Source organism: Neolamprologus brichardi, chromosome 1 (genome assembly GCF_056152115.1).
Source record: "Neolamprologus brichardi isolate AB-2024 chromosome 1, ASM5615211v1, whole genome shotgun sequence".
Lineage (NCBI taxonomy): Eukaryota > Metazoa > Chordata > Actinopteri > Cichliformes > Cichlidae > Neolamprologus > Neolamprologus brichardi.
In genome coordinates, this window is record NC_142104.1 from 12,509,846 (window position 1) to 12,527,076 (window position 17,231).

A 17,231-nucleotide genomic window follows, 5' to 3' on the forward strand; every position below is an offset into this window, starting at 1 on the left:
TTCACCTAGCTTTCAATCACTAATATATACATATTCTGGTTCACAACAGGAATATTAAGTTAGAGCAAATGGCCCGCAGTATTTAACTCCGAATATTAACTGCCTGACTGCTGGATGATATTTGCTCAACTGTATGTTATATTGAGCTTTGAGTGAATTACATAGCTTGTATTTTCATAGAATAATCTCATGAAATGTAACTCACTGGTTTGTGAGCCATTGGAGAATTTATTCTGCTGTTCTGTGTTGAGACACTGCTTATTACTAGTGCTAGACCGTGGCTGTTTAACCACACTCCTTGACTACATAATTCAAAGGCATCCAGGGCATAACTGCCAAACAACACGTAGATCCAAATAATCCCTGTATTTGTACACCTCTTTAATTACAGTGATTAATTCAGAAGAGTAAAGAAGCCAACACAGATACTCATGAGCTAAGGCTAAATCCAAACCAGAGTAATGTGTCAATATATTCTAGGACAAAAATAATAAAAGGCAAAAGACGCACATAAAGGAAACTGGTCAAGCAATAGTAATCTCAAATTTGAAGTTAAATATAAACTTATTCTTTTTAATGTATACTGCAGATCAACTGCAAGGTACTTGAAGCATCAAGGCATTGCAGATGGGAGGAAAATGTAATTCACAGTAGTGAATCAACAGTGTGGCTCACTTATTTTAACAGGTTTTAAAGATTAAATCCCTGTCCTATCATTTTATTGATTTGGACAATCACGCCCGTACTGTTGAATGGTCTGGATAAAATACTATTATTATTTTTTGTAATACTGAATGAAGAAACTATTCATCCTCTTATTGATTGGGATAGGGTGACTCAGCAGGTAGAGGGCATCTGCTTATTGCAGATTGGTGATTCGATCTATGCTCCTCCTCTTCACGAGCCGTTTTACGTTAAGTACCCCAAATTACTCCCTTTGGTAGGTTAAGGCAATGCCTTGCATGGTAGCATGCCACCATCAATGTGTTTGTGGGTAAACTCAACCACAGGGGGCCACAAGTGAGTGTACTTCTAGCGCTCGAGCCTAGATAAATGAGAAGGGTTGTGTTAGGAATGACACCTGGCGTAAAATCACTACCAAATCAAACATGCGGATCATCAAGAATGTGATTTTCAGAAGGAGCGAGGGTCCAGAATGCAGGATGCAAAGGTGGGATTCAAAAAAATAAATGATGAGTCATTTATAAGGTTGAAAAATAATATAAATCTAAAACAGAGTCCAAGTAACAAAAATACAAAGAACAAGAACAAACAGGGAAAGAGGAAGGCAGAGAAACAATGCTACACAATAACACAAATATGTAGACTTACATTTGTAACTAGAAAGATGAGGTAATCGGAGAAAAGAAGGCAAACAGAAATCAAGATAACAAGAAAAGGGGGAAATAAAACTAAATACAGAGCACAAGAGGGCACAAAGGACTACCAAAATAAAATAGGAAGCTACCAAAATATGAGCACAAACACAGCGACTGAGACAACCACAGGACATGAGGAACACAGAGGGAGCAGGAATAAACTTGAAAACAAGGAATCAATTAACAATAAACAGAAATTCATTAGTGAGCAAGAACAGACAACTCTAATAACAATAATAATGATAAAGAGTCTATAATCAATAAAATAAATAATAAACGATAAAGAATCTATACAAAACGTCTTGTAATAAGACGAACTAAATTAAAGTAAAAACTCTAAACAATAAACAAACTCAAATATAACACATGCTTAAACACAAATGAAAACTAAACCTTAAAAGAACTCAAAAACCTGCGTCCGAGACCCAAGGACCATGACACTGAGAAGTGGACAGATGAGATTAGGCGGGGCCCCGTGGACTATGATGTTTGCAACATTGTGATCTGCAGTAAGGCGCAGGTACCAGAGAGGCCAAAGGTTCACAAGATGGTAGTGAGAGTATAGCTGTGAGATAATGGCACTAATAAAAAATGGAAGGCACAGCTGGTGGTGGAACAGTCGAAGACGTTAAGGGTTTCATTGAGAGTGACCAGGATGGACAAGATTAAAAATGAGAACGTTAGTGGGATAATTCAGGTTGAGCAGTTTGGAGCAAAAATTAGAAAGGCAAGGCTGAGATGGTTTGGACATGTGCAGAGGAGAGATAGGGGACAAAGTATGTTGAATATGGAGCTTCCAGGCATGAGGAAAAAAGGAAGACCTCAGAGAAGATTGGATGCAATGAAGGAGGACATCCAGAGGATTGGTGAGATAGAGGAGGATGTCAGGGATAGGATGAGATGAAGGCAGATGGTTCATTGTGGCGACCCCTAAAGGAAACAGCAACAGAACTTGGTAAAGTGTATAAAATCATAAATCCAGTCGATTTATATTTGGTCAAAGACCACTAAGAATAAAAGGACTGGTTCCAGTAATACTAAAGCTTTCCCAGGTTTCTCAGGTTATACAAGCTATACCTCTCCATATATACTGCCATTCAAAAGTTTGGACACACCTTGTTATTTAATGGTTTTTCTTTATTTTCATGACTATTTATATTGTAGATACTGTGACAGCCAGTGGTGTGGTCTCCCTTTTCCTTGTCACATCCTTTGAGCCAGGTTGTGACAATACATACTGAGGGCATCAAAACTATGAATGAACTCATATGGAACATGTAGTAAACAAAGTGTGACATAACTCAAAACGTGTTTTATATTTTAGACTCTTCAAAGTAGCCACTCTTTGCTTTGTTGGCAGCACTGCAAACCTTTGGCCATCTTGCAATGAGCTTCATGATGTAGTCACCTGGAATGGTTTCCTCTTCACAGGTGTGCCTTGCCAGTTTTGAGACCACCAGTTGTGCTGTGCAGAAATCAGGTTGGTACACAGCTGACAGCCCTATTAGTTAGAATTCATATTATGGCAAGAACCAATCAGCTAGGTAAAGAGAAACAACAGTCTATCATTACTTTAAGAACTTGCAAAAACTTGTGTCCCCAAGTGCAGTCGCAAAGCCATCAAGTGTTAGAGATTAGAGCCCAGATAAATGCCACATAGAGTTCCAGTAGCAGACACGTCTCTAGATCAACTGTTCAGAGGAGACTGCATGAATCAGGCCTTTATGGTCAAATAGCTGATTAAAAAAAAACTACTACTACTACTACTACTACTAAGAAAAAGCAATAAGCAGAAGAGATTTGTTTGAGCCCTGAAACACAAGGAATGATGTGATGGTGTGGGAATCCTTTGCTGGTGACATTTTTGGGGATTTCTCCAAAACTGAAGGCACACTGAACCAGCATGGCTATCACAGTATCCTGCAGTGATATGCCATCCCATTGGGTTTGCATTTAGTTTTAGGACATTGACCTCCAGGCTGTGTAAGGGCTCTTTGACCAATAAGGAACATGATGGAGCGCTGTGCCAGATGGCCTGGTCTCCGCAGTCACATGTCCTAAACCCAATGGAAATGGTTTGGGATGAGATGGAGCGCAGAGCGAAGGCAAAAGGGCCCACAAGTGCTCAGGATCTCTGGGAACACCTTCAAGGTTGTTGGAAAACCATTTCAGGTGACAACCTCATGAAGCTCATCGAAAAAATGCCAAGAGTGTGCAAAGCAGTAATCAGAGAAAAGGGTGGCTATTTTGAAGAATCTAAAATATAAAACATGTTTAGAGCTATTTCACTTTTTTTTTTTTTTTTACTACATAATTCTATGTGTTCATTGATAGTTTTGATGCCTTCAGTGAGAATCTACAAGGTAAACAGAAAAACCATTAAAGGAGATGTGCCCAAACTTTTGACTGGTAGTGTAGCTATAGTCACTCTGAGCACAGTGTTTCTAAACAGCTGAATTCGGCTGAACCAATGTCTTTCTATCTTGGCTAAATCTAAAGTAAATCTTAAGCAGCCTGTGGAGAAGTGAATTTGACCTTTTAGCCTTTAAAGTAAGTCTCAGCTGTAATGAAAAGGGGAACACTGGATTTATTACACAATGTAACTGAACATAAAATCCAATTAACTGCACAGCTCTATATGTCCATTAGGTTACTCCTTCTGCACGGCCATTGCTACCTTTAAATGCTGAAATTTTGCTTTTTCAAAACTATCTCAAACTTTTCCTGATGGGGTTCATAAGCAACAGGTGGCCCCAGTCCTGATCCTGTGGTTACTGAACTTGATATTCTTTAAAATTTGGGGTTTTCAGCACCACCTCCCACCTTTTCATTACAGCAACCATTTACCTTCCTAATTTTTCCCTGCATAAACTGCTCAGTCATGAGCTGAGGCTTAAACATCTGTGGATGTGAGACGTCTGTGAATATTGTGAAGGACAGTCTTGTCAGAACAGAACAGATGAGTGAACATGGTTCTCCCTGTTCTTCAGTCTGATTATACTGTAGGCAGGCCTGGCCAACTGACAGGCAAAGTTAGAGGTCCATGTTAAAACAACAGGACACCTTCACCTTCTCCTACTCCACTTTAGCTTGTCTTCACATTGAGAAATTCTCCCAATTATGGAGGTTGTATCTCCCATGGTTCCCAAAAGATGTGATTTCACTCTAACAGCAGCTGTTAAAGGTGTAGGCTAATTGAGCTAAATGGAGAATGTGACCACTGGGCCCCACGAGGACCCTTTATTCTGGGCCACCTCTGTAAGGTGGGCCAGGAAAGGACAGCTACCATCCACTCTCAATTTCCCTGAGCCCACAATTATGTCATCCTGCACTAAGGACACTGTAATGTCCTTTACTCCGATGCAAAATGAAGTGAACACCAGTGTCTATTTAGCTTTAGAGATGCTTTGTGTAAAACATAAAATAGAGTTTCCTAAATACTGCATTCACCCATTCGGATGTCAGCAAATAAATGGCATTGTTGTTGTGAATAATAGACGACTGATTAAGCCGATGATCCTATTTATGTCTCCATTTAGACCAGTTGTGCTTCATCAAGGGCCCCATAGTGTGAAATAATGGCGTATGTCATTATTTCCCATGCTGGAAATAATGACATACGCCAAAAGAGCGCTAATCCTTCTCAATACAAGCTCCACTAGAAATTAGGCATTCTGTCCCTGCTGTGTGGTTTCAGTTGCTTAAAGGATGGGATCAGCATATCTTGACAGCCAAACACTTTGAATCACGCTCAGGGGAAGGAGCTGCTTAGAAGTCAAAGGGGAAAAGGTACAGGCTGAAACTAAGAGAAAGCACAAGGACACCATGTCGTCCCCACACATGGCCAAAGGCAAAAATCTACATGGTGTTTTGGTTGTTAAACAGTAATGTTAAAACTCACTCAGGTAAATTGGCAAGCTGATCAAAAGTCAATTCATCTACAAAGCACATCATTTTCTTTCAACAGTAATGTGTATTGAGCTATGAGGATAGCCTCTAAGTCATCTAAACGAGTACTCACCAACATGCTACACTAAAAAAACAGAATCATTTGAATGAAAAACATTCATGTTTCTCCCAACTTGTTGATAATGCTGATTTTTTTTTACAGATAGGAAAAGACCTGACACTGACAAAATCCCCATTTTATCTGTCCCCTGAGCACCGCCACTTTAAGTTGTTACATGCTGAAAGCCTTGCTTTGCCTTTGCTGTCAGATCGTAGAAATGAGCAGGTGTTGATGGCCTTTCTCTGTTGTCATCTCTAATTCAGCACCGCTGGAATCTTTTCTAGTAAGAGGCATCAAACGCACCTCCAGCAAATCAAAGACCAGGTTAGACGACGCACAAATCATACTTTATAATGATGCAGCAGCACAAAAGACACAAACACACACACACTTGATTTACAGAGGAGGTAGTGCGCATTAATCACTTACTCTTATTCCTCCATTCACTCATTATAAACAAACTGTGCACTTATTGACTGCAATCATGTTTTGCCTTTATTCGTGCCAATTTATTTTATTTAAAGTAACTCAGACTAAAGGAAAATGTGATTTTACTTACAATGTCAGTTAATGACGCAAAAGTACACAATAGAAAGAAACTGGCCTCTGTTTTTTTACCTTTTCTATAAGATAAGTTTTTCTGAGAAATAATTTTTGGAGCCATGTATTTGTCATTTATGTTCACATTTTTAAAAACTCAAACAATTTTTAGATCGTTAAGGTTTGTGCTGCAGAACTCTTTGAAAATGTAAATATGATACTCGTTATAGATTTGGAAAAGAATATTTCTGTGTTAAAGCTGACTCAGATATAAAAGACTTTCTAAATGGCTCAAAACAACAACTACAAATGCAAAAATGTATGTACATCCCTCTCATCACAAGTGCAGTTTACCAGCCAAACATGAGGTCAGCCTGAAGGTCAACCACCTTTGGGACTATGACACCTGAGTTGGTTACACTAACTATAAACATAATTAGTATATAAACATCTAACATTCTGTCATTCTATGATAAAACCAGACTGGCTGATGTAGCTAAATAATCTAGAAATCCTGACTGACTCCTCCACTGAAATCGTTCAAGATCAGATTATCCAGATTAGTTTTATAATGCATTCTAATCAATGCATGCAAAAAGCTGTCAAGAACAACAGCTGATGCTGATATTTTATTTTGTATATATTTAACATTAGTGTATTCCTTCTGTTTGGCATATAGAGTCATCTGGCCATCCTTGATATTTGCTACGCAATGCACGAACCACATGCGCTCATCATGGCATGTCCACACAGGTATCTCTCTGACGAAAGCCTAACATCCGCAGCTCCACAATGACAGGCTGCACCATAAAACATACAATCAGGTGTAATGTGAAGATGATTGGACCTGCGGTAGATGACACCTCTATTAATCGGAATGTTTCCTGCAAGCATCACATTGAATGTGACGGGCGAGCGGTGAAAACGTCACTTTACCTGATCGCCACCCTGTTACGTGTCAAAAGCACGTCCTCCGCAACAAGGTGATTTGAGAAACAGGAAATGTTGGTCTCCACTGACCTGGATCGTGCAGGTGTACTCCGAGTCGTCCAGCAGCCTCACGGTGCAATTGCATTCCCTGTCCAGACTCCTGATGCTGCTGCTCATTAGTCGGCTCAGCATCTTCTCGATCGTCTGCGAACGGGACCACAGAGAAGTGCACACAGCACATACATACAAGTTTATGTTCTGAGGCGTTAACGGCGTCCCTGGTCTTTGCTCCAACACCTGGTCAGCGGCAGCGCGTGTGCAGACAGGCGGCGGTGGTGCATCGTTTTATTAGTGTGTGAGCGCGGACTGAGCGGGGTGCTGCGTTTCTCCAGTCAATGAGAAGTGGGAACACTGCTGTAACTGCTGCTGCTGCTCCTCTCTGGTCCGGTTAAACTGTCACCCCCTCACCACACCTTCTCCCCCCGTCTCCGCCGTTGCCATGCCGCTCTCAATGGTGCTGGGCGGGCTGGTTGATGAATGGCGAATCTGTCAGCCAACAGAGCGGGAACTGATGCTGCCTTCGCAGAGTTAAAAACAGAAGTCGAAATTCCGATAGGCTGCCGCAAGTCGTGACTAAATCCACATGGAATAATAACACAGCTTCACAAGTAAAACAACAGGCAGGTGCTTTGTCCTGTTTTAGAAGTTGCTCAGTTAATTCAAGATGATAAACGAATAACTAACGCAGTAAAATAAGAAATGCGTCAGCTGAACATTCCCGAAACATGCTTACGCTCAACGTCACACCTCACGTGCCAAATTTTACAGTTAATTTATTATTGTGTGTGTTAAAATGGATATTTCCGACAGAACATGAAGGCAACAGCATATTTTAGCATTCAATCCGCTTCACCTCCACAGGTTGGTTTCCAGTCTTTAATTATGTAGTCAGAGAGACGCATTGTTTATAGATGACGAAGCTGTTAAACTCAAATGCACTTTGTTTATCAGAAAGTAGAATATTTATGTATCTGTGCTTCTGCCAGGCTATTTTTAAATGACAAGTTATTTTCTGTTCGCATTATTTCCCTACTTTTATGCCCGAGTGCGACCCAACATAATTCTTTGATTGGCATGCCTTGCTCACGAGCAGCGGAGGACAGGCGGTATTTATTATCCTACAACTGATCAGCTTATTGTACAGAGAAAGATCTCGGCTGGATGAGTTTGGACCAAACAGAAAACAGAAAACTCCAGTTTCTTCAACCACGTCTCTCTCTGGGGGTGCTTAATGGTAATTACAATGGAGCAATGGGGGAAACAGGGCCCTAGTCCTTTGTATTGTGGCTGGATACGGTTTCCAAAATACTCCCAGTGGTAGGAAACGAGTGAACTACCACGTATTTTAGACCTGTTTCATGTTGTACACATTTACGGCCGGAATTTTAAAAAATAATCACAAAGCCACATATTTTTCTTACATAGTCGAAAAGAAACTCATCTGCCGTGACATTGTTTCACAATGCCGTGACCCGGATTCGAACCGGGGTTGCTGCGGCCACAACGCAGAGTACTAACCACTATACGATCACGGCGAGCTACGATGAGCTGACGGGTTTGGAGAGGCAAAAACGAGGTGTCTTTAGTAAACCCTCCCCGGAACTTTGTCAAATTGGTGCTATTGTTAGTGATTGAGGTAAGCTTTAGATATATGATTTAAATAAGCAATATACACACATACATTGCACAACTTTTAATAATTATCGGCAGCAAATGGAGTTAGTGTGACATTATAAGATCATAACTTCGGTTATTGTCTGCACGATGTTACCACCTGGTGGATAAACTGACAAACTGCTACAGCACGTGTGGTTTTGCTAAGCCTCTTCTGGTTGGCCGCCCTTGCTGCAGACGTAACACGTCTTCCTGTTTTGTAACATTCTGAATGTGATTGTTACCAAACACTGAATTTTTCTACAGCAGTTGATCTGAATCGCGCAAAGTTGAAAAGCCCCAAGAAGGTAAAGTTTTGCTTTTTTTGGCTTGAAATGTTTGAATGTTATTATATGGTGTAGTTATCATTCCGTTGATTTATTGCATTGCATGTTAGTTGCAGTTTAGAGGTTTCTGCAGGTTCTGCCGCTGAAGTAAAAATTTAAGCGGATGCTCAGAACTTCCAAGGAATCATCATGCATTTCTTTCAAGTTGTTTTGTGAAACGTAATGTTGTTTGGTTTGGTTTAAGATTTGTGCTGTATTTACCGTAGTTTTAAAGATCTTAACTCTTAGTGATTTAAATTTCTGAGGCTTCTGTGTCTGTGTAAGGATGTGCTCTCCATTAACTGAAATTTATGAGGTGGAGAGGAGGAATGGATGTTAACCTACAGCATCAGTTCCTTTAAAAGGTTTAGTTTATGTGACGCGTTGACACAAGCTTACTGAAGATCATTAACTTGATGTTTTGGTGCCTTATGTTTGTGATTCACGTGTCCGCAGGTATGGCTCACACGTGTATTCACTGGTTCCGCAAAGGACTCAGGTTGCATGACAACCCAGCTTTGATGGCTGCTCTCAAGGACTGTAAGCAGCTGTACCCTGTGTTCATACTGGACCCTTACCTCCACAACAACGCGTGTGTGGGTATCAACCGCTGGAGGTTCCTCATTGGAGCGCTGAAGGACCTTGACGGAAGCCTCAGGAAGCTCAACTCTAGGTAGAGACACAGTCGACACTCAGCAACATTAAACACTTTTTAAAAAGTCAGACAGCTGCCATCAACCTATATTGTCATGTTATGGTATGTTTAATCTACTTAGGCTGTTTGTTGTGAGAGGGAAGCCAGAAGATGTGCTCCCCAAGTTATTCACCAAGTGGAAAGTAACCAGGCTGACCTATGAGTATGACACAGAGCCCTACAGCCTGCAGCGCGACAGCAAAGTGACGTCACTGGCCAAAGAACGTGGAGTTGAAGTCATCTACAAAGTCTCACACACTCTTTATAATATTGATAGGTAAAAATCTTGCTGAGCATTTTCAGACATTTTTCTGTGTTACTTGTGTTGTCATTTCTTGACTGTGTGTGTGTGTTTTTTTTGTCTTAATAGAATAATTGAGGAAAATAATGGAAAACCCCCACTTACCTATACCAAGTTGCAAGCAATAGCAAAGACTATTGGTCCCCCTAAGAGACCAATCCCTGCTCCAACCATGGACGATATGAAAGGTATCACAATACCAGAAAAACAGACTAGTGTTACTGAATTGTCAGACAGAGATATTTGCAATGATGTATGGACATTTATCTAAAAAGCAAATGTCAATATTTAGAAGTGATTAGATTAAATCTATCCCCACTGTCAAAGATGTAAAGACATCATCCTCAGAAAACCACGAGAAGGAATTTGGGATTCGTACACTGGAGGAGCTCGGCCTGGACACTGCTCCTCTTGGAGAAGATCTGTTTCCAGGAGGAGAACGGGAGGCTCTCAGGAGACTAGATGAACATATGAAAAGAACGGTAAATTAGATTCACATCTACATTCTGTTATTTGCAGGATTGTAACAAAAGACATGCCTACATTCTCTGAAACATTTCTATGCATGCCTTTCAGAAATGGGTGTGCAGCTTTGAGAAGCCACAGACTTCTCCAAACTCTTTGAGCCCCAGTACAACTGTTCTCAGTCCCTATGTCACCTTTGGATGCTTATCAGTCAGAACCTTCTGGTGGAGACTCACAGAGGTGTATAGAGGGGTGAGTGGTGCACTTTACATAAAGATATTGTAGTTAATAATGGTAAGGAAAATTGTGCTGTAGTATTGCTTAATACATTTCAACAGTAAAGAAACTGAATTAATCATTGCCACTACAAATACTTTCCTTATGTGATTCCTGTGGTGAGAGACTGTACGTGCAATGTGCTTGTATTTGCAGTAATCTTTGTCTTTGACTTGTGTGATTTTTGCAGAATAAACACTCAGATCCTCCAGTTTCTCTGCATGGCCAGTTACTCTGGAGAGAGTTCTTCTACACAGCCAGTTTGGGCATTCCTAACTTTAACAAGATGGAGGGTAACAGCGTGTGTACTCGGGTGGACTGGGACACAAAGCCTGATTATCTAGCTGCTTGGAGAGAGGTATTGAGATTGAGTCCTTGAATGAAGTGTCTCTAGAGAAAATTGATGGTGCGAGAAGAGGAGTTTTCATGTTGATGTACTTATGCAATTGCTGTTAAATGTGGAGTAATCTAATTTTCTGTGTCATAGATGATTCATTGTTGTTTCGCACTCTCTTTAAAGGCTCGGACTGGTTACCCCTTCATTGATGCTATCATGACTCAGCTCAGGCAAGAGGGCTGGATCCACCACCTGGCCAGACATGCTGTTGCTTGTTTCCTTACTAGGGGAGACCTCTGGATCAGCTGGGAAGAAGGGCAGAAGGTTAGCTCGCAAAGGCTGCAGCTGCTAATATCACAAATATTATAATACTACTGCTACTAATAGTAATTATTATTATTAGCTATACACAACACTTGTGTTTTTTTATCATGAGTCCAGCAGTACATATGCTAAATCAGTATAGTAGCCTTAACATTTTCTCACTGCTCATGAAGGTGTTTGAGCAGCTTTTACTAGATGGCGACTGGGCTTTGAATGCTGGAAATTGGCAGTGGCTATCAGCGAGCACCTTCTTCCACCAGTATTTTAGGGTTTACTCTCCAGTGGCCTTCGGGAAGAAGACAGACAAAAATGGAGACTACATCAGGTAAGATCTATCAGCCAAACGTATTACCGAAACAATTCACATTCATTACATGTATCGTTTCAAATGATTTAGCATTTCTCCTATGTTTACAGGAAGTACCTCCCTCTTCTGAAGAAGTTCCCAGCAGAATATATCTATGAACCTTGGAAAGCTCCACGCAGTATCCAGCAGGCAGCAGGATGTATTGTGGGTAAAGACTACCCACATCCCATTGTACAGCACGAAGTGATCAGCAAGAAAAATATTCAGAGGATGAAACTTGCTTATGCCAAGAGATCCCCAGAGTCACCTAGCAAAAGCAAAGGTACTGCAAGAAACATACAGGAGCATTATGTCCTTTTATATTAGTCATGCTTCAATTAAATTCTGTTTCTTCTTTTGTTTTTATTTCTTTGTTTTCCTCCAAGGTGTAAAGCGGAAGGCTCCATCCATCATTGAAATGATCAAGAAGAAAGCAAAAGTAAAGTAATTAGAAATCATGTTCACGTTTTGGTATCTTTCCAGTACTTTAGTTTTATCTCAGTCCACAGTTTTGCTATATTGTGTTTTTATTGGGATTTTCATTGGTTATCTTATATCATTATTATTGTTACTTTTTATGTTGTATTTATGTCAGTGTTTAAAAGTCCCTCTTGGATTTAAAAAAGGTCAGGTGAGAGACTGCACAGAGATTAGGTCATGTTTTCTAAAGGTTAATAACCTCACCTTGGCTAAAGTGTCAAATTGTTATTATGTTATATAGGAAAAAAAATAAGCAGGTCTGAATGTCTCCATGTTAGAAGGGTGTAAAAATAGACTTAAGTTAAAAAAAAATGCAGACAGTAAATATGGTAGATATGCATTAACTTTAATGGTTCAAGGAGCACATCAGAAAAAAGTACATTAATTATGGACAATGAAAGAATGGTTCTAAAAAAAATAGAAAATCAAGAAAAGTGGAAAATTTAAAGTTTTAAATCTTGGGTAAGATAATCCAACATCTCAGTTTGATTGACATCAGACATCAATTGTATTGTGTCAGTTTGTTGACATTTGCAAAAAAAACTGACACAATTTACATATGATTTGTTTATGAGTCAGATTGTATCACTGTCAAATACGATTATTGTTATATTAATAGTAAGCATACACTTCTGTCTTCTTTCTGCTGCCATTAAAATAAAAAAGTCTTACACTTAGAACTTGGACGTGACTTCACAGAGGATTGTGTCCAATTGTACAGCTGTCTCATATATTCAAAACTAAGACAACTGTTTACAGGTGAAATGATCTTTTCAGCTCATGTTATCAGCTTGCAAAGTTTTATGTCATTTCCATATTGTTCAAAATTGTTGCTCTTTAATAAAATGTCAAAATGAAAATTAATATTGTGTCTTAACTAATAAAATGTGTGGGTTCTAAAACTGCTAGGTCTATGTACTGCTATTCCCACTAGATGGCGCTGCAATACCTGAAGAAAAACTTAACTCAAGTACATGTATACAGAGAATATTCCCCCAAGTATATTCTTAAAAGTTATTTAAAGATTTAATCTGTTATGCGTTTTGGAACATTTGTAATTGAGTTAATTTAACTGTCATAAAAATGAGAAAAAAATAAATAAATTTTTAGAGTATCTGTGGTCAGCACAGAGCGTCTGACCTTTTATATGTTAACTCTTTGCAGAAAAGAAACAGAAAGTAGAAGTGATCTGTTAATATTTTTGGTGAATAATATTGAATCTCAATGAATATTAAAAATAAAACCAATCAAATTCAGTTTGATTTGATTTGATTTTAGCGACAATGTCATTTGTCTGCTTTCTATAAGGAATTCATTTTTCCAGCTTCCTCATTCCTAAAACTTTGCTTTCCTTTTTTTTTTCTAAATGTAGCAATGAGCATCAGTTTTTTTCTTATCAGGATTATGCTTGAGATGCAGTATTACCTAAGGCCTGTTAATCAATTACTAATTGTGTCAGTGCACAATTGGTCAAAGTCAGTATGAACAGGGCTGTGCTACATAAAGGCAAAGATGTAAGTGAGTGTGTTTGGGGCACACAGCTGTTCTTGGAGCTCAAGTCTTCTCCTGTTTCTGCTTCCTTGGAGCTGACACTGGTGTGAATAACCAGAGGATGATGTCACAGGCTCAGTAGCAGGCCAGACGGCCATACAAAGCCAAGCTCAGTTTCCACAGAGACCTGTCAAACATCAAAACAAACTTCTCTCTGACTGTGCATTAATGTACAAGGGTGTTTTGGGGTACACTTGGCATTGGGTCACTCTTCCGGTAAACTTTCATAGCAGAGCTCAGCAAGTCTGGGTGAACCGAAATCATCTATTCAACAATGTACCTGCATGCATTCCAACATTTTCTGATATTATGAAAATGTTTAGCCTTAATCCCAAAAAGAATATGCAATCAAAAATTCCAAGAATAGCTGGCTCCTCCTGTTTGTCCGTGGGTGTACCCCTCTCCCCATGGGTCCACGTCGTCACCTCACCAGTCAAACCATCTTGGATCTGGGAACTGTAACATCCCAGCTGAATTAGAACAGTGTGTTCCCATGCAGCTGGTGTTTCATCTAGCTGAAATAGTGATTTATCTCAGGAGGCTGCTCCACAGGCAGCAACATGAAAGAGTTAATTCCCACTTTATGCAACAAATTTTTATGGTCATAATAATAGGACAGGGGCTCTCCAAGGTTCAAAAATGGTTCTTCTTTAGGTTACATTGCAAAATAATATGAGTTCAGTCTAACACTTGATTAGCAAAGCTCTCAATACAAGCTACTGCACGGTGGGTCAAGTGGGTCAGTGTAAGTTTACATCACCATTTTATGAGGATTACCACAACACCAGTGAACATGCCCGTCTGTTTATAGGCTTCAAAGTAGACAAAAAACAGACATACATTCCTGTTGATCAATACAAAGGTACCAATATGGTTTTACATGACAAACTGCAGACCATCTATTCATAAACAAATGTTATAACTCTTAAAATGCAAAAAAAAAAGGACATAAACAGTCATAACTATTTGTTAAAGACCAAAGGGTAACGTTCTTTGGTGGCCAAGTAAGACTAAGCTGAGGAAGAATAGTGAAGCAATTTTTTTAAAGAAAAATCTAATTATCTCCTTTGTTGTACCAATGACATTATAATTGGAGAAACATTGAAGGACAAGAGGAAGCTGTGAGTAAAAGGTTCATGAACACGTGCTGAAAGGTCACTATTTATTGGAAGTCCATAGAGGTGGTAAATAAATGCCACAGTGAAACTGAAGAGCTGATGGGTGTCCAATCTGCTTCAGTTTTTTTGCTCTATGTTTGTCACCATCAACGCACACACCCCTCTGTACACATCCTGAATGACAATGGTCCTGTTGTCGTGGGATGTCCATTACCACACAGGTTCTAATGACTGATTAGAACAATTTACATTTGCCCCACAGGACCCCCCTTTTATTTCTGATAGAAGCACAATTATCTTTGCAAAAGAGATAATGGTATAAACAAAGCCAGAGGTAGTGATCTCAGAGAGCATCATTAGTAGCCCCCCTATAAATCTGCACCACTAAGCCACTACGGGATTTTGTGAAGAGCTATAAATGGCAAAACATGAGGCAATAGACATGCAATGCTAAAATTATGCACTCCACTACAGACCTCATGTGCACTGAGATTTGGAGAGAGATTAAGACCTTAACATGGGACAGGGCATAACATTCCTTGGATGTTCCAAATAGTAAGGAAAACAAACTTCTGAGAAAACCTTGGAATGGTTATTGATGTTTTAGCTGGTATCTAATCAGGTCTTTATTTTTTATATGGATTGTAATTTTGCAGGCAGATAAACTGGTGTACTTAAGATTTTTCTCCACTTGACCAGAAGCATAAATATATGTTTCTTTTTTTATTTCCAGTTATTATATATTGGAAATTCCTCTTCCATCAGCAGATTTCCTACATGCTTAAGGGGATACATGTTCAAACACAGTCACATGACAGAGTCTTCTGGTTTCTGTTTTGTTTCACCGCCCTGATGTGCTTTCATCACTCTGTATACACCCCAATGGAGAATATCCACAACACGCAACTGTGTTTTCCAGCCTCTCTATAGCCGACTGACGTACAGCCAAATACAAGATCCTGCAGCCTATACATGTCAGTCACCCGTGTGTGTGTGTGTGTGTGTGTGTGTGTGTGTGTGTGTGTGTGTGTGTATGCGTGGTATGCTATAACTAATGGAATCCATAATGAATTGCCCAACTGTGTGTTCAATTTCCATTGCTTCCATTTTCCATTAGTTCCAAGAGTCTTAACATATTCCATTTAAAAATGTTCTTTTAAAATTAAATTCTTAATTTAATCTAGATTGTTAAATCAAATCACTGCGTCACGGCCCTGGCAGGGAGCTACAAAAGAATATGACGAATGGATGGAACAGAAAAATGTAAATAGATGAAAGGAAGTCATGCAGGCATGTGTAATATGATGAGCATACGTAGTAACCCGAGAGATAATGCAGTTTGATACCTTTGAACTTGGACGAACACACTCGGGAAGCTGTAACTCATTGTAGTAGTATCAGCGCCAGTCAGTTCAAAGACAAGTTTGGGGGTTTGGAGTGCGTTTATTATGGAAGAAGTCTATATAGGTGACAAATAAAACATTTATTAAGGTCACTTTGGCATCCAGTTATCAGCCTTGCAAGTTAATTTAATTGCTGCTTAATATTGAGATTGTCCCAGCATTTTGTTTTCAGACTGAGCCAAGTATTTGAATCAGTCTTGAATCCCTGGAGAATAAAATCACATTAGTCTGACTAAATAAATAAAAATTAAATTAACTTGTTGATAAATGCGCTCTCTCTCTCTCTCTCTCTCTCTCTCTCTGTTTGTGTGAGTGTGTGTGTGCAACAAAGTGTGTGTAGATGTGTCTGTGCATCCTTGTATGAAGATTAGAGCCCATATCTCTTTGGGAGTCAGTGGGATCTGCCTATATAAGGCTGTTCTATTCCTACTGCTTTTCCTCTGGGGACACAATGCAATTGTCAGCCACTGAACAATACATGTGCTGAGAACTTAGCAAACTTCACTGTCTTGAATAAACATATATATATATATATAAATGGTTTTACAAGAGGTGATTCTGGGAAATACTGGGCTAAATGCTGTTGCATGCTGACTTCAAGCTGTTTTTTCTATGTTCTACTTATACTCAAGAGTTTCCTAACGCCACACTTTTTAAATAGGAAACTACGTGACCGTAAGAATGTGCTGCTCATATTAATGCATTCAAACCTAAAGGCGTCATCCTTTTGACTGACAAGCTCAAATTATTCTTTACCACAGCCTGTAAACACAGCTAAAAAGTTGGACAGAGGATACCCAAAGAGAAAATCTTTTTTGTCTTTGGGAAACTGTAATTCACTAATAACAGAATGAGAAAAAAAAAGACTTAACCAAGTTTCTTTAAATTCTGTTCCTGGTATCTGGTGAACTAACAGATCTGGACATGGAAAATGTTTTAGTTTTATTTTTCTTTTGTTTTTTTTTTAAAGAATCTTCTTGATTTTTTTACATTTATTTCTCTACTTAAGATATATATTTGGTGGATCCATTAGAGTTTT

At 39.3% G+C, this 17,231-nt stretch overlaps 2 protein-coding genes and 1 non-coding gene across 6 annotated transcripts in view; 1 reads left to right on the forward strand and 2 right to left on the reverse strand.

The window, feature by feature from the left end:
* Nucleotides 1-7,195, reverse strand: part of frmd5b (FERM domain containing 5b) — a 74,693-nt gene extending 67,498 nt beyond the window's left edge. Inside the window, exon 1 of the mRNA XM_006779857.3 lies at nt 6,949-7,195. Coding sequence (XP_006779920.1) covers nt 6,949-7,050 — 102 coding nt within the window. The 5' untranslated portion in view covers nt 7,051-7,195. The remainder of the gene's footprint in view (nt 1-6,948) is intronic.
* A 558-nt stretch (nt 7,196-7,753) lies between these two features.
* Nucleotides 7,754-13,085, forward strand: cry5 (cryptochrome circadian regulator 5). Of its 4 annotated transcripts, none has more exons than XM_006779860.3 (12): nt 7,754-7,779; nt 8,839-8,879; nt 9,354-9,570; nt 9,674-9,868; nt 9,962-10,080; nt 10,220-10,374; nt 10,469-10,609; nt 10,824-10,991; nt 11,154-11,294; nt 11,468-11,619; nt 11,712-11,923; nt 12,027-13,085. In XM_006779860.3, exons 3-12 carry the CDS (start codon nt 9,356-9,358, stop codon nt 12,086-12,088), a joined length of 1,560 nt encoding a protein of 519 aa, XP_006779923.2. In that variant the 5' UTR covers nt 7,754-7,779; nt 8,839-8,879; nt 9,354-9,355; the 3' UTR covers nt 12,089-13,085. The 4 variants fall into 4 exon arrangements, with proteins under 4 accessions (XP_006779923.2, XP_006779922.2, XP_087687161.1 ...); XM_006779859.3 differs by lacking the exon at nt 7,754-7,779 and adding an exon at nt 8,484-8,554; XM_087831035.1 differs by lacking the exon at nt 7,754-7,779 and having other exon boundaries at nt 8,784-8,879.
* On the reverse strand, nt 8,382-8,453 carry trnah-gug (transfer RNA histidin (anticodon GUG)). The gene has a single exon. It is a non-coding gene; the product is annotated as a tRNA-His (tRNA).
* Nucleotides 13,086-17,231: the final 4,146 nt, after the last annotated feature.

What these genes read in the sequence shown, in the direction of transcription:
- cry5 (XM_087830996.1), top strand. Translation starts at nt 9,314, where the DNA reads ATGTTTTGGTGCCTTATGTTTGTGATTCACGTGTCCGCAGGTATGGCT. An exon ending in ATGAACATATGAAAAGAACG is followed by an intron (nt 10,375 to 10,468) that starts GTAAATTAGATT and finishes CATGCCTTTCAG; the next exon opens with AAATGGGTGTGCAGCTTTGA. An exon ending in ATCTAGCTGCTTGGAGAGAG is followed by an intron (nt 10,992 to 11,153) that starts GTATTGAGATTG and finishes CTCTCTTTAAAG; the next exon opens with GCTCGGACTGGTTACCCCTT.